The sequence below is a fragment of the Opisthocomus hoazin genome, chromosome 4 (assembly GCF_030867145.1).
Source record: "Opisthocomus hoazin isolate bOpiHoa1 chromosome 4, bOpiHoa1.hap1, whole genome shotgun sequence".
NCBI classification, from domain to species: Eukaryota; Metazoa; Chordata; class Aves; order Opisthocomiformes; family Opisthocomidae; genus Opisthocomus; species Opisthocomus hoazin.
The window spans coordinates 85237812-85252759 of NC_134417.1; the positions used below are offsets into that span (position 1 = coordinate 85237812).

The following is a 14948-nucleotide window of genomic DNA, read 5'->3' on the forward strand; positions in this document are numbered from 1 at the left end:
CTCGCTCCATGGGGCCACAGGTCCTGGAGCCTGCTCCAGCGCGGGCTCCCCACGGAGTCACAGACTCCTTCAGGCATCCACCTGCTCTGGTGTGGGGTCTCCATGGGCTGTAGGTGGAGATCTGCTCCACTGTGGACCTCCATGGGCTGCAGAGCACAGCCTGCCTCACCAGGGTCTGCTCCACGGACTGCAGGGGAATCTCTGCTCCAGTGCCTGGAGCACCTCCTCACCTCCTTCTGCACTGACCTTGGTGCCCGCAGGGCTGTTTCTCTCACATTGGCTCAATCCTCTCTTCAGCTGATGTTCCTCCCTTCTTAATTATGTTATCCCAGAGGCACTACCACCACCGCTGATTGGCTTGGCCTTGGCCAGCCATGGGTCTGTCTTGGAGCGGGCTGGCACTGGCTGTGTTGGACACAGTGGAAGCTTCTGACAGCTTCTCACAGCAGCCACCCCTGTAGCCCCTCCGCTACCAAAACTGTGCCAATACACATTTCTGAAAAAATAATTCACCGTGTTGGTTTTAGACCTCAGGTAGCATCATAAAGCAGCTGAGGGCATCAGACAGGTCTTCATACAGTACTGATGACAGCTGTTCTCTCATTTTCAAAGAGCACATAATACTAATCTTTAGTCTTATGATCTCCGTTACAATGATAAAAATATGAGTCTATCTTTCCCAAAGTATCATGCCTCATTAAGAATTTGGTCTGGATTTAGTATTATTCTGTAACCGACTGATTTGGAAAGGCCATCTAGGGGAGGCAGGGAGCGCCCAGCCACGCAGCTCTGCCTCTGGAGACGGGCCAGTTCTACCGAGCATCGCTTGATTTCCCATTTAATGGGAGGACACTCACGTCTCCTCCACAGGAGATTTCTCTGTTGCCACACTGCGCTCCACTAGCATCTCCTTCTATCATGAATTCCTAAACTGAACTATCACAATCCTCCCAAATGTCACCGCTCTAAGAAAACAACTTCATTCACATCCTCTCTTTAAGTTGACCTAGTCAGACGTTCACCAGAGGATGAAAACCCCTTCCCAGACCCACTCAGGTGTAAAGGATTGACAATACACACAATAACTTCCAAGGGATTTCAAATGACGGGTTACTTTACGGATTCGGGCGCACAGATCTACTGTACAGCACTTCCCAAGACCAACTTGAGATCAGAGGTATTCTGGGCATGTTCCGATCCGACTCAGGAGTACAGAGATTACATTCTGACATATTCCCAGAATTAAAAATCGGTTTAAGCTGAGGAAGAGTATTTTACATTGGAAGGATTTAGATAGCATAGAGCTCATACCGATCTTGATTACCTCCTTTTTCTGCTTCCTCAGGTAGTGCCATGGGAAGATGCAGATCTTGTGTTGAATGGAAAAGGCAACAAAACTAGTATTTCATGATCACTCATGCTTTTGATTGAGAGCCTGCCTACAAACTGTTTTAAAACATACTATTTAATTCAACAACTTAAAAATAATCATCAGCTTTGGTTTCTTCTGCAATGGAACTATTACCAATGACTAAAGCATGAATATCACAAAAGGACCACTCCTTGTGAAGACACTTCTTTAGGCCTGCAGACCCACGCTGCCCTCAAATTTCTCCTTTACACACACTCTGTAATTAAAGCTACATTTTACAGTATCCATGAAAATAATATTGAAATAGCCTGTATGATAACAGCAGCACAATCATCCCTAGTTAAGCTCCACTGCAAAACAAAGAGCCTTGAGACAAGCAGCAGGACACCCAGGAGCAGAAAGCAAGAGACCACTTGCAGAAAGCAAACAGCTTTGACACTGAAACTCTCAGAGGTTACATAGTGAAGAAGTTAAATGGGAGACAACAGAACACTGGGAGATGGAAACCAAGCAGGTAGGAGTGGAGCAAGCACTCATTGCAATTACAGGAGACACACGGAAAATAAAAGTTTCCTCCTTTACTTAATTTCTTTCACTGAAGTAAAGGGACTACCTAATGGACCACACATTCAGTTCACTGGTGAGTTTGGGATGAGGAGTGGCAGTCCAGACAAAGCTGCTATAAAAGGGTCTATGCAAAAAGCAAGTGCAAACTTTCCTAACCAACACGATCTCCAGCGTGTGATCCAACTTGCTCTGCAACAAGTCGAATGGCAGCAGGGCAGGCACTTTCTAGAAAGAAAGATCGGATTCTATTTATTCTTCCCTCCCATCAATAAATGCAGACACCTTTTTATTCTCCTCGCTGTCTCCTGACACCTGAAGCATCTTTCCAGGGAGTGACACTTCCCAGCCACTACCAACAGGCATACAGGCTGGGACAGAATGTATTTATTTTATCCTCAGCTGTTGCAACTGATCTCTTCCACCTTCTGTCCCTTCTCCCTGCTTTTCTGCCACCTCTGACTTCCTACTACCTGCCTTTGAAAGTGCTCAACTTTCCATCTCTGTATGCAAGATGAGATGAGAAGAAAGGTTCTTCTCCTGTCATTGAGATGGGCATCAGTAGCTCAGGCACTGCTCTGCAGCAGGGCTGAACTGGACAGGCTCATGACGGAGCTGCTCTTCTCTTTCCCCGGCCCCAAGGACAGAGCGGGACTTCCCAGGGCCTCTCCCACAGCTTCTGTGACCGCTGAAAATGTTTTCACAGGTAGGAAGACCACACAGGTCACCAGGCCAGCCCCACGTGCCTTGCCGCATGGAGAACCACCCTGCTGATCTGAGAGCACTCGGGTTCCGGGCACGCTCATCCCCGCGGGCTTGTCATTTCCACCAACACCTCTCTAAACTACAAGGAAATCCAGCAATTTTTAATAGTGAGTGCAGAGAGCTGCCTTTACCCTAACTGAGCACTAGGTAGCACTGTCACTCTAAGAAAGCGGGAGAAGCACGTCAACACGGCAATTGTTTTTCACTTCCGAGACCAGAGCAGAAATTACTACTTTATCCGAATAAAACTCGTATTTGTAAAACTACTCATACTACAGCTATAGTTGCAACATTCTCATCCCTCTGATATACAAAGTGGGTTTTTTCTTTTTTGTTTCTAAGATCAGAATTTACGATCTTAAATCTTCCTAAAGCAATACTGCGATTTTGCACTGATGTTTTATGTTTGCAACCACTTGATGTAATAATGTACAATTAAAGATGGTGATGGAACACCTCCACAGAACGATCACTTAGTACTCAAATTATCTGGAGATCTAGCAAATGATCCCCTCTACCTGTCACCATCTTAAAAAAATAATAATCTGAAGGTGGCAATAACTAGCTGAACACAAGCCTCTTTACACAGTATAAGCACTGAACCCGGATTCAAGAGCACCAAAAAAAACGTGCTGGGTTTTTCATGACCTTTGCAACTTATTAGTAGTCTACTTCAGCAAGTGATTCTGGACAGCTATGTACTGAATGTCACTGCTCCAGCGCGGTTCCCAGGAGGCTTCAGTTTGGTGGCATGCTCAGAAACCTTCTGCACTTTCCAACACCTTGAAATGCATAATTTTATTTATAGTCATTATTTTAGATTCAGCACTCAGCTTTTACTGCAGGTACACCATTTGTATCTGAAAGCTTATAGTCTCCAGAAAGGGCCTGACAGCAAATCGTATGTTGAAAGAGTGTTTCAAAGCTCATATATGGGAAAAGATATCTTTCTCCATTTCTAGGGTATGGAAGAGAAAAAACGCTGAATTTCCAACTTGAGCTGTAAAAGTCTCCTTCATCTTATCTGATGCACGTCCAGCTACTCCCAAACCCCAACTCACAGAACCACCACCTCAATGCAAGCTGATGGCAAAGCAAGGAGCATCAAACATCACAAATTGAGGGAAGTTTTCAACTTCCCTTCCCAAGGTTTGTGCTGGGTATTTGTACCTCGATGATGATACTGACATGGAAAAGCTAAAAATGAAAATCCAACCCTTTTGTACCCAGAAAAACAAAGTAATCTCTTCCTCCCCATTCACCCTATTGATAAATTCTAGACTTTCTCCATAAATACATTAAAACTTTCTGTTACGCCAGTGAAGATCCTCTTCTCGAGGAAACACATGCAGAATAAGCACACTGCAACAAAACCAGGAGCCAAACTATGTATTTGAAAACAGGAGCTGGTGTGGGATCGATTGCTCTACAGGTGCACCAGTGTGGAAGGGGCAGATTAAGCAGAGGTCCTGTACAACATGGGACAAATGGTCGCAATCTCTTCTTGTTGTCAAAGAGCAGAGAGATCATTGGGAAGCATTTCTTTCCCTTCTCTGGGAGCTATGCCTCAGTGCAGCCATTCCCAGGTTCATGTCTTGACTGCAGCAGAAATTGATACACAAGACACAATATTCAGATTTATGAGCTGCATTTGCATGTCGCTTTGAAGCAAGATGCTTGCTCACCATTAGAGGCTTACGTCCTACAGTTTGGGAATTTTTCCCTTACAGTTTGCAGAGGAATTTGTACAGCACTGAGCACAAACACTAGTAAAAAGATGCATTTACAGCCAAAAGAAAATCTACTTGTGCACCCTGGGATTTTGACCTTTTTCAAAATCTAGGACCATCTGTATTGAAGTGATTACTGTGAACAGACACAACACACATTTTCAAACATTTTGTTTTCAGTCCTTGCCTTACAAGCCACTTAAAATTGCTACTGCTTCTTCCTCAACTGGTGTGCTAACACTTCTGTGGTACATCATGGTACCATAAAAAAAAAAGAAAAAAAAAAAAGCTAATATTGCATAGGGTGGTATCAGTCTCATATTCTTCTTGCAAAAGGATCAGTTCTCCCCTGCATATCTCACTATCCACACTTGTGAAACATCACTCAGTCTCAAACAAGCCAGGAAATTTCTAGCCTTCTGAAAGTCAGACTTGAAATTCAAGTGCAGAATTAGCACAAAAGCCTTCTGCATCATTAGCTAAACTCAAGCACCTCTTTCAAGCACTATTTCTAGATCTTGGATAAGGTGAAAACAGATGATGATTTAGAAACCATAATTTCCAAAGGTACAGCTGATGCCACTGCAAGAACACATGTTCTGTAGGGCACAGGCATGTATCAAATCCCGCTGGAAAATTAGTTATAATGTTCTTCCTGTAAGTACATCCTTCTAAACTGGTCTGTGACACTGAATTGAGAGACCAGAGTTTAGAGTCTGTTATGAAACAGCAAGTACCAAACTAATTTTTTAGCACATTCTCAATAACTTCTCTCATTTGTGAGTATTTCCTAGCAGGTTTTCTGTTAATCTCCTTCTAATATTCTCATGCAAGATTTAGCAAGTAAACACTGAATAAATGTGCTTTGTAACTGTCTGAATAATTTCCTAGAGTACTACAGAACATGAAGGGACAAAGTATTTTGTAAGAGTATTTTTGCTTTCATAAACAAATTAAATCTCTATGAATTGACGCTGTAAATAATTAAGCATTATTCCATTAACTAAATTGGGAATAAGTGAGACAGAGTGTACATCTTCAGGAGAGCAGCATGTTTTGAAACAGATGATCGCACTAACAAAGAAGTCTCACAGAATAGCTCCAATTCATGTACCATATTTGTCTGCAAATGTTGATCCCATCATAAGGAGCACTGAAAACTGAAAAAAAAAAAATCAAGGAAAAAAAATTCTCCTCATCAATATGTTTCACTATTCATTGACTAATATTTTCAAATGTACTAACAGTAAGTCGGACAGGGTCTCCTAAGCCCTTCCAAAGCCCAGTGCTTTGAAAACCTCCTGTTTTCCTGAAGTCAGTTCAACTGATACATCAGTTCCAGGAGGCAGTTTACGAACGGAAGCTTCGCAGTAGATATGTCAGTGTGTGTGTCATAACCTTGCTCACACCCCTCTCCTAAAGAGAACATTCTGAAAAAATAAAGGATAAATAAAATCCTTCAAAGGAGAGTGCATTTTCATCTGAAAAAGTAGATGGTGCTACATGGCACAAAATCTGCAGTCCTCTTACCCCAGGACTGCGACGACAGGAAAACGTCAATGTCAAAGAAGAGGGCAGGCGCAAGTCAACGATAAAAACAAGGACAGCAATCAAAAATACATTTGCTTTGAGATGATTATTTGGCTTTAACAACCTCACAACCTCTTGTCGAAGAAAATAAAGGAGACAGCACAGGAACTCCAAAATGAAGGAGACTTTTTCAGCAGGAATGTGACAGTTAGCAAATTCCTGCCGTACCTCCTGTGCCGCAGTATCATCACGTGCTTGTCTTTGCTACCAGGTGTAGCGCATGTGGGTGCGGGTGCCTTCAAACATAAATTACCAATAAACACACATTGTGTTCAGTGTCAGGGAATTAATTGAGCTTTCCGGAATGAAAGCCTTTTGGCACAAAAATGATAAACCGAGGCTGACCTACCTGAATGGGTCCCACTGACATCAGCAGGTTTTTCAGTTGGACATCAGTAGTTGATGAAGAAAGCCCTTCAACTGACACGATACAGGGCTGAGGTTTGCACTCCACCACTCGCAGGTTCTGTTTATTTGGCATCAAGCGTCCTCGGCCCATCTGGCCTGCTACTCCTCTGCCTCTGCCGTGCATAATGACCTGCCAACAACAAGAGTAACAGTATTTTGATTTACTTACCTAGTGCTTCTGTTCACTGCAACTGACAGACGATATAGAAGTTGGTGATTTACTTAAAGACTTGACTAAAGAACGAGTTGATTTAAAACAGCTTGTTGCTGTTTGCTGATTTGAAAGGCCACTTATTAACATATTCATCCACTGCTTATACAAACCTCTCTCAAAAGGATAGTGAGTTACATATTGAATTATATACATTGCATTGAGGCTAAAGGCCTCAGCTTTAGCACAGCTCGACCAAGCAGTGGAGGGTCTCAGACCAAAATATATAACCTAGTTTTCAACAGTGATCACGTTAGCAGCATGTGTTCAGTCCCCGTATTTTGAGTCTGGCCAGAAAAAACAACCAGTGATCCCTCTCCTTTTTCTTTTCTCAACCCCCAGGTAAATTTAACGTACCCAACAAGACCAGCAAACTGCTTCAAGCACCTCCAGTCTCTACTGCTACCAACTCTTGGTCTGTTACCGGGATGGAGTACTCACACATGCTACATAACTTTAAAACAACTCTTTTCAAAGTTCCTTTCCCCCACATCCTGTAGGATCTGGCACCACAGTACCTTCTGGAGCAGGAAATGTGTGGATTTAATTCTTGTAAATTAAAGGTTGAACAGTTGGAGAGAGGAAAAAATAACAATGAAACAGAGTAACAAACATTAAACAGAGCTAACACTTAACACTGAGTTAAGACTCCACATGGTTTCCCCATTTCTACTTGGAAAGCCTATGGAGGGTAATGACTTTTCACACCCCTCCGCATCAGCAAGGAGACTTTATCCTTACATGAAGCAGGAAGATTATGGCCAACAGTTCAAAACCAAGAAATAACTTGAAAGCCAAAATACCAGCAATTTCCAGGGAGCATGCCAGTTTGCAAATGCAGAGAAGGCACACGCCACTGCCACCTGATCCCACCACTCCCTGCCCCCTCCCAGTGCACCACCAGTGCAAAAATCAAGTTACGAGATCACCGTTTTGAGCGATACCAACGCTGAGAATCGACCGAAGAGCATCCTGAAACAGTTGCTGTGCGCTCCTACATATGCAGGAATCAGCTGGAATAAAAGCTTAAGCACAACTTCAGAAAAACTCTTGGTTTTAGAGCCAGAAAGCACGTTGGATACCACCTCCTACAGTAGCTATCTTGGGACGCACGCAGTTCCCCCAGGGAATATCATGCTGGACAGAAAGTCAGCAGATGAAACAACCTTCAGGCATCTCCAGTCTGTGCTGGGTACAAACAGGCCTCTCCAGATTAAAAGCTTTCAATGCAATTATGCATCTCCTGCGTCATGCAGCCCTATGCTAGCAATTGACAAACAGAATGCTAGCTATTAATAGAGCAACACAGCTAGACAGGAAAACTTCTAGCAGCAATATGCATCTAAAAGAAAAATCACCTTTTTAGGCTGATGGATTCCCTGGATGTTTTTGACTCCTTGAGGAGCTGGTGAATGGATCTGTGCCTGCTGCTGCTGTTGGTGCTGCTGCTGTTGCATTCCCTTTGTCAATGTGACCTTCCGCACTGGCTGCTGTTTCGGCTCCGGGGGTTGGTGAGGCCGCTGGGGCTGGCCCTCTGGGTGAAAAAAGCCAGCATCCTCTCCCCCCTGCTGAAATCAACAACACAACAGGCGGCTCAGTGCCCGGGCACCGCAAACCCTCGCCCTGCGCAGCCGCCTGCTCCTCAGCGCAGGGAGGATGCCCAGTGCTTCGCCTGCTACAGCAAAGCGCCGGCCGCCGCAGGCGAGTGCACCGGTTCAGCCGGGAAACCGTCCTTCAGCCTAAAATAAATCCACAGTATCTGAAGTACAGTTTCCTTCATTCACACTATTATAATTGCAGCATTCAATAACATCTTTTCATATACAAAGCAGCAAGGTGATTTTGCTTCCCTTCCCACATCATTCTTCCTTCCAGGGTTACATGTGAACTATGGTGTGCTATTTTTTTTATTACTCCTATTCTGAATTTTTTTTTTTTTCTTCCTTAAAGAGAGACATACACATTGTGGAAGGAGCAAAGAACTGCAAAGCCTGGAAGAACCAGGCAAATACTCTCCTCATCTTCAAAACTCCAATCTCTCTTTAGTTAAAAACTGGTATTTCTTTTGAAGCGCACACTTCTTCTGCCAACTTCTATACCAGCAGCCTTTTAAGCAGTCTCCTTCCTCAAACACTGTCCGTACTTGGAACAGTTCTTCCACAAGGTTGGGTTTTTTTGTTTGTTTGTTTATTTTATAAAGGTCTTGTTATAAACTTTTATAATCACAAGCACAACGAAACACCACCTCAGTGCCTCTCTTGCCCAACATAGCTCTTTACACTACATCTCTCAGTGCAATCAAGCACAGTAAAAGCATAAGCTGAAAGCACTAAGAGAGAAATTATTTCCTTCCACTGCCTCTACCCAAACAGCTCGTTTTTTCTACACACACGTGACTTTTGAATGTGACTCCTGAATCTGTGTCCTGCTGTCCAGATCAGATCAATCACTGGAAAACATTCCATGGAGCAAGAGACAGCAGAGCCCAACAAAAGACTGAGTACTTTTGCAACTATGAAGCACACCTTATTATTGCATGGTTTCACCAGCAGTATCTGTACCTTGACTGGACTCAAACTTTAGAACTCAAATACTAGTGAAATTTGCATGTGCAGGGGGAAGGCTTTGTCTAAGTCCCTAACCAACCTCAGGTGACACTGCAAAAGCTCTCAAGTAGAAGGCACATCTGAAAGGGGGAAAAAAAAAATTTGAAAGCATCTTTATTTACATAGGCATTTTTTTCCCTTTCCTTTCATAGTAACTGGCACGTTTCTTCCAGATAAGAGACAAAATATGGGGCTGCAGAGGAAACAGGTTTATGCTTTAAGAGTGAGATTATCTTGATTGAGAATATAAATCATTACCTCTCTACTGGGATTAAAAAAAAAAAGAAAAGGCAACACCTACTAACGACTGGTTACTAAATCTCTTTGCTATCACTTGAAGAGAAATAGCCTGGTACAGGTGGCATGTAGGATAGTCTCATCTTCGCAAGTTCTCCAGTTCAGAATTCGCACCCCTAAATCAAGTCCTCTGTATTATCAAGTATATGCAGGCAACAGCTTCAAGAACTCAACTACTCAAATCCCAGACAAACCAGCTCCATCACCCCCCTGCACCGTCTACACTTCAAAAGCAGAATCTGTCAGAGGGAAAAAATCTCGAAGCTCTTCCCACTTAATGGCTTTAGTCCACAGCATCCAAAGCGAGAAAGCAACAGAAAACTGCATCTAGTTATCCCACTCCTAATCACATACATTTTTTTCTCTGCTAAACTGAATGGCTTTGTGGCTTCACAGAAAATCTTGTATACAAACCTCTGAGAGCAGTAACTAGTAAGAAATTATAAAGCTTTCCCTTTAGAGCCTCTCACTTCAATTACTGCTCAAAAACACAAGAGCAAGAGCTCCCCCCCCTTCCTGAAAAACCCAAATATATGCACACAAACAAAACCTTACCAGGAAACCAGCATTAAATTCTCCCCAGTTTAGTATTAGTTCCAGTATCAGCATCACCATAAGCCCTATGCCCTGATCAGATAATTTCTTTTATTCAGCCCTACAGCAGCTGGAAGATGATGAAACTAAAAGGAACAAAAAAATTCTAGAAGAAATTTAAACACAGTAATTCAGAGCTAAAATCTAATATCTGCTAGCTGCCTGCTGTGAAAAACAACCACAAATGTTCGCAACCATTTCTTTCTGAACCAATAAACGATCCCAGCACACAGAAAGAGCATGAGAGTGAAGCCCTCAAGGTACAAAACACGTCGAACATGCTCATTACCGAAACTTCTAAAACAAACAATTGTTTCCCATAAAAGGCTAGGATGGCCAACAACCACCCAATATTGAACCACTAAGCCAAATCATCACCAAATAAAACTACATAAACTAAACACATAACTGTAACAGAGTCAAAGGCATAAGCACACAACGCTTGTTCACACTGACAAAAAATTTGTCAGGGTTTGTTCCCTGCTGGGGTCTCAAATGCCACCTTTGGGCTTCACTGCCAGTGTGATGCTCCTGCAGAAGCCTGCAAAGGTAGAAACATCTCCAGACTTTCTAATGAATTAATACATTTCAGATATAAGAAAACCCATAGAAAACAATAGAGAAAGTTCACAGGGTAAGAAAAGGGGATGGAGCAAGGTCTGCTTCTTCCCACAGTAAGAAGGAAGAAAGGGCATCTGGATCAAACCCTTTCTTTACACTACTGCCCTGAACATCATCTGCTTTTGGAGATGACTTGAAGAGGGCAAGCAGAGCTGAACCTGCAGCATCACTTCTCAAGAGAGGTCCATGAGCAAGCGACTTAGTGCTCAAGGACTAAGGGTGCTCCCTGCCAGACAGCAACACGTTGTTTCCCATTACAGGTAGCCCTGGTTTCAACTGAAGACCAAATCTGGTGGTTTTCTTAAGAAAATGAAAACCAAATGTGACTCCTAGGTCACTACGTGCCTAACAAGCAAAGCAGCACAGCCTCAGGTAACAAATTTTAGCACCAGTTCCTTTTCCACTCGTTAAAGACATGGCAGTGCAAGGACCAGCACTGTCTGAGCCAAACTGAAGAAGCTATGTCACAGTAGTTAGTGGCAAATTAGACTCACCACCAACATCATCCTTTCAACTCCCTCTACGCAAGGCAACTGGGGGCTTCTTCAGGCATGTCAATGAACAACAACTAAGTCCAGCAAAACACCCACAAAGCGTTTTTAACATCTGGACTTAAAGGTGTAAAACCTCAGAACATTACTTACAGGTCACACGCTCATAAGAGAACATGAACATTTTGGAGGAAAAGACGTACGATTGTATAGATGACTCTACATAGGTTGACTCCCGATTTTCACTCCGGAGGTATACAGTGAGCTGGCACCCAGAAGGGGAATCAAAAGACACAGCAAAGCTACAGGCAAGCAAGCAAGTGAACTGAAGCCGTATTGCAGAAGCTACCCCAAATGTACCCCCTACATCATAGGAACTAAATTGCTAGCATCCCTTCTACTTCAAATGTCTCCGTTCCAGCTCATCTGAAATCAACTTCTGCTTCTCCTAAAGACAATTTCTGTATTGCTAATTTTTTCATGAGCTTACATCACTGCCCTTCCAAAACTTAAACCTGTAGCAACAGAGGTGGTATTAAAATTTTAAGTCTTCCCTCATCAAAATACATTTTTATTTGATTATTTTTTACAGCATTTTGGGACTTACAGGGCAACACTAAATTTTTCAGAGATGCATCTATTCATCATCATGGCCTCCATACAATTTGATGCACAAAGTGCTGACACCAGGTAGAATACTTCTCAGTCCACCACTGAGACCTGAGACTGATTGATACAAGCTCTGGTTTTTAACTGCAAATTTCCTCCACAAGGTCCTATGCAGGGAAGTGAACTTCCACTCGTTGTCTGCAACACAACAAAGGAAGAAAGTTCTCCTGTTATTGTCTACTGACTAATTTCTACACTACAAATCATTCTGACCTTCAAGCTCGGAAGTTCCAGGTTTTATAGAAGGCCTACCTTCCCAACACACAGCCAGGAAAGAGTTCTCTCGAATGAAACTTTACCACTATTCGGTTAACTCTGGAGTAATGAAAATGCCTTTTTTTAAGCCCCAGGAGTTCTGTCCAGAGGAAAGTATAAAAACTACCTTTCAAACTTCAAGCACTGCAAGATTTCTAGTGGTGTCAAAACAAGTTAATTCCAAATAATGTAATTAAACAAAACTCAAAAGATCGAGGCAAAAGGATTTGATCTACATGGTGAATGGTTTTCAGACTTCTCCTGTGGAAGAGTCTGCACAGTTTGACCCAAAACTGGACTAACAAAAAAGAGTAATTACGTCATTCAATGGCCATGAATTGTAGAACTGATTCACCAATACTTATCAAGGCTGTTTTTCAACAGTGAGACTCTCTCACTATATATATATATATACACACACACACATATATATATATATGGGTCAGTGTTGTGTTTTGACAAACATAAAGATCATTCTGTCAAATACGAGATCACAAATTCTAAAAGCAGAATTTTACGAGGGCCTGCTTGAATTTAGCAAGCTGAAGCTCTCTACTCTATCATAACCATTATGACAGTTTTACAATGAAGATGAAATTTATTTGCCACCAACATTAGCAGGACAAATTTATATATAACAAATGCTTTAAAATGTACTGATAAAAATGCCTATTGATACTGTCAGAGCTGCTTGCAATTTGACAGATCAAATCTTATTTTCATTCTTAAACCCCATGAAGGAATGGTATCACCAACTTGCATTCTGTAGTGAGCAAATTGATTAATCCCCCTCTATAGAAATCTCAACTCTTGATTATACCTATCAGACGTTAAGCAGCATTATTCTAGAGTGACAACACTTGACAAATTCCCAAACCATTTTTCTCAGCCTTTGTGGCCATGCTAGCTTGTATTAACCCTGATGAAAAATTAATTTTCCTTATCTTCTGCTAAACCCCAAAATCCAAATCCGCCAAACTGGCAACTCTTTCTGTAAAGGTATTATGAAAACCTCTAAAAGATTAATTGCATGTCTTCAGGTGACATTAAATTAATTTCTGTACTCGTGACAGACATTTGATACTCCGTACTGAGCGGACAGATAACATTGTCAGGATACACAGAAGGACAGTGGTGCAGTGTCCCAGGGCAGCCTCTTATGAATTCTCCTTTCGATAAGGCCATACTTCACTGTCATCGGCGCTGTTAGGGATCTTGCAGCCCGTAGACCTCACTGCACAGGTTTCTATTAACTACGACAATGCTGTGTCTATCCATGTAATCTTTATAAAGCTAATTCAAGATCAGCCAGCGGTAAAGGGATGTGTATGCTGGATAAAGCACTTAAAGGAAACAAACTCTGGTTGATTTGTATAAAAATAACAGAGAGAAGCAAAATGTTTTCATCTTTTCTTAGATGTACCGCAACTCAAATTCTCTGCAGCATGATGAAGGTTTAAATCTTGCTGGGAAATCTCAATCCAGAGATGTCTTGTAATTGATTTCCTTTAAGAAAGGAGAAACCCCTCATTTGTTACCAGTTTAGGCCAATTTTTCTAGAAATGAGTACCCCTACAGTATCACAGTAGTTAAGAGGGGGGGAAAAAAACCCACCCTTTAGGTTATTAAATTCATCTTTATTTCCAGGTCAAGAGAAATTACTATTCATCGGTTATATAGATTTTCATATGCAAACTTGTATTTTACTGATACTGTGACTGACTACAGTAAACGAGGCAGACATCTACACAGGCAACTGTGACCCCCATGTAACAAAGAGAAAACAACAGTAAAGCAAAAACCACACAGAGCAGGAAAGATCACCATCTAATATACGCGAGTATGTTCCCACTACAACTATCAGAAACATCTATTCAAGGCAAACCTCTAGTAAGCAGATATTTCTCTTCAACTGGTGCTCCAAACGCTTTACCACTTTGATACGGCCAGTTGGCAGACTGGGCACCTGGGAACAGGAAGCCTAATCACTTGCCAAACACCCCACCACCAAGCGACCTGACCAAGCACTGTCTCAGAACAGCTGAAGGTCTGTTTTCGATCTGTCAAAAAAGCCAATGAGAAACACCTGGAGACCTGTTTCGAAAGGCCTTCCAAGACCTTTCAAAGTCTTTTTTTAAATTCAAGAATAGCAGTACGTAAAAAATCCTCCGGCTTTCCAGCCAGGCTCTATCAGCACTACTCTACCAGCAGACCACTCATCATTAACAACTGGTTTAAGACATACTAATGGCCTAGTTTTGACTCAGAGTACACACAGAAATAAGCTACACCAGACTACAGAAGTAGCAGAACAACCAAAGCATTCCCCATTCACACCAGAAAAAAGACAATTCTGGTGCTGGACAGTGAATTATGGGTTATTTTTCCTAGCCTAAAAAACTTTTGCATGGGGCAAACTTACCTCAAACAAGAGCACCCAGACTAAGCAATAAATAAATAAAATGCAGATAAATAAAAGGAGATGGTGGAGAACCCTAGGTATACACGTGCTACACTGAAGTTTCACAACGAGTGACAAACACAGCAGATCAGATGTCAAATCATGACTGCGCGTTTTTCTAGTACAACCACCCACCAGTTCATTATGAAAAAAAATACAAATTCTATGTCAAAGCTACAGCAAAATCCAGGTTCTAGACTGGATATGTATAATACTCTCAGAAGTACCTTCATTTTTACTTTGCTATCTGCAAAATACATAGCAGAGAGGTCAATAAACACCTTTTTGAGCAAAGCTTCCTGGTTCCCTTTTCA

The 14948-nt window shown here is 42.2% G+C and overlaps 1 protein-coding gene across 4 annotated transcripts in view; it reads right to left on the bottom strand.

Annotated features, from left to right (window-relative positions):
- Positions 1-14948, bottom strand: part of RBM33 (RNA binding motif protein 33) — a 105993-nt gene that overhangs the window by 11731 nt on the left and 79314 nt on the right. For 2 of the 4 annotated variants that reach the window (XM_075419771.1, XM_075419769.1), the window contains exons 16-17: positions 7999-8208; positions 6371-6559 (exon numbers count right to left, since the gene is read on the bottom strand). In XM_075419771.1, the coding sequence (XP_075275886.1) occupies positions 6371-6559; positions 7999-8208 (399 nt within the window). The remainder of the gene's footprint in view (positions 1-6370; positions 6560-7998; positions 8209-14948) is intronic. The other 2 variants (XM_075419770.1, XM_075419772.1) reach the window with 2 other exon arrangements.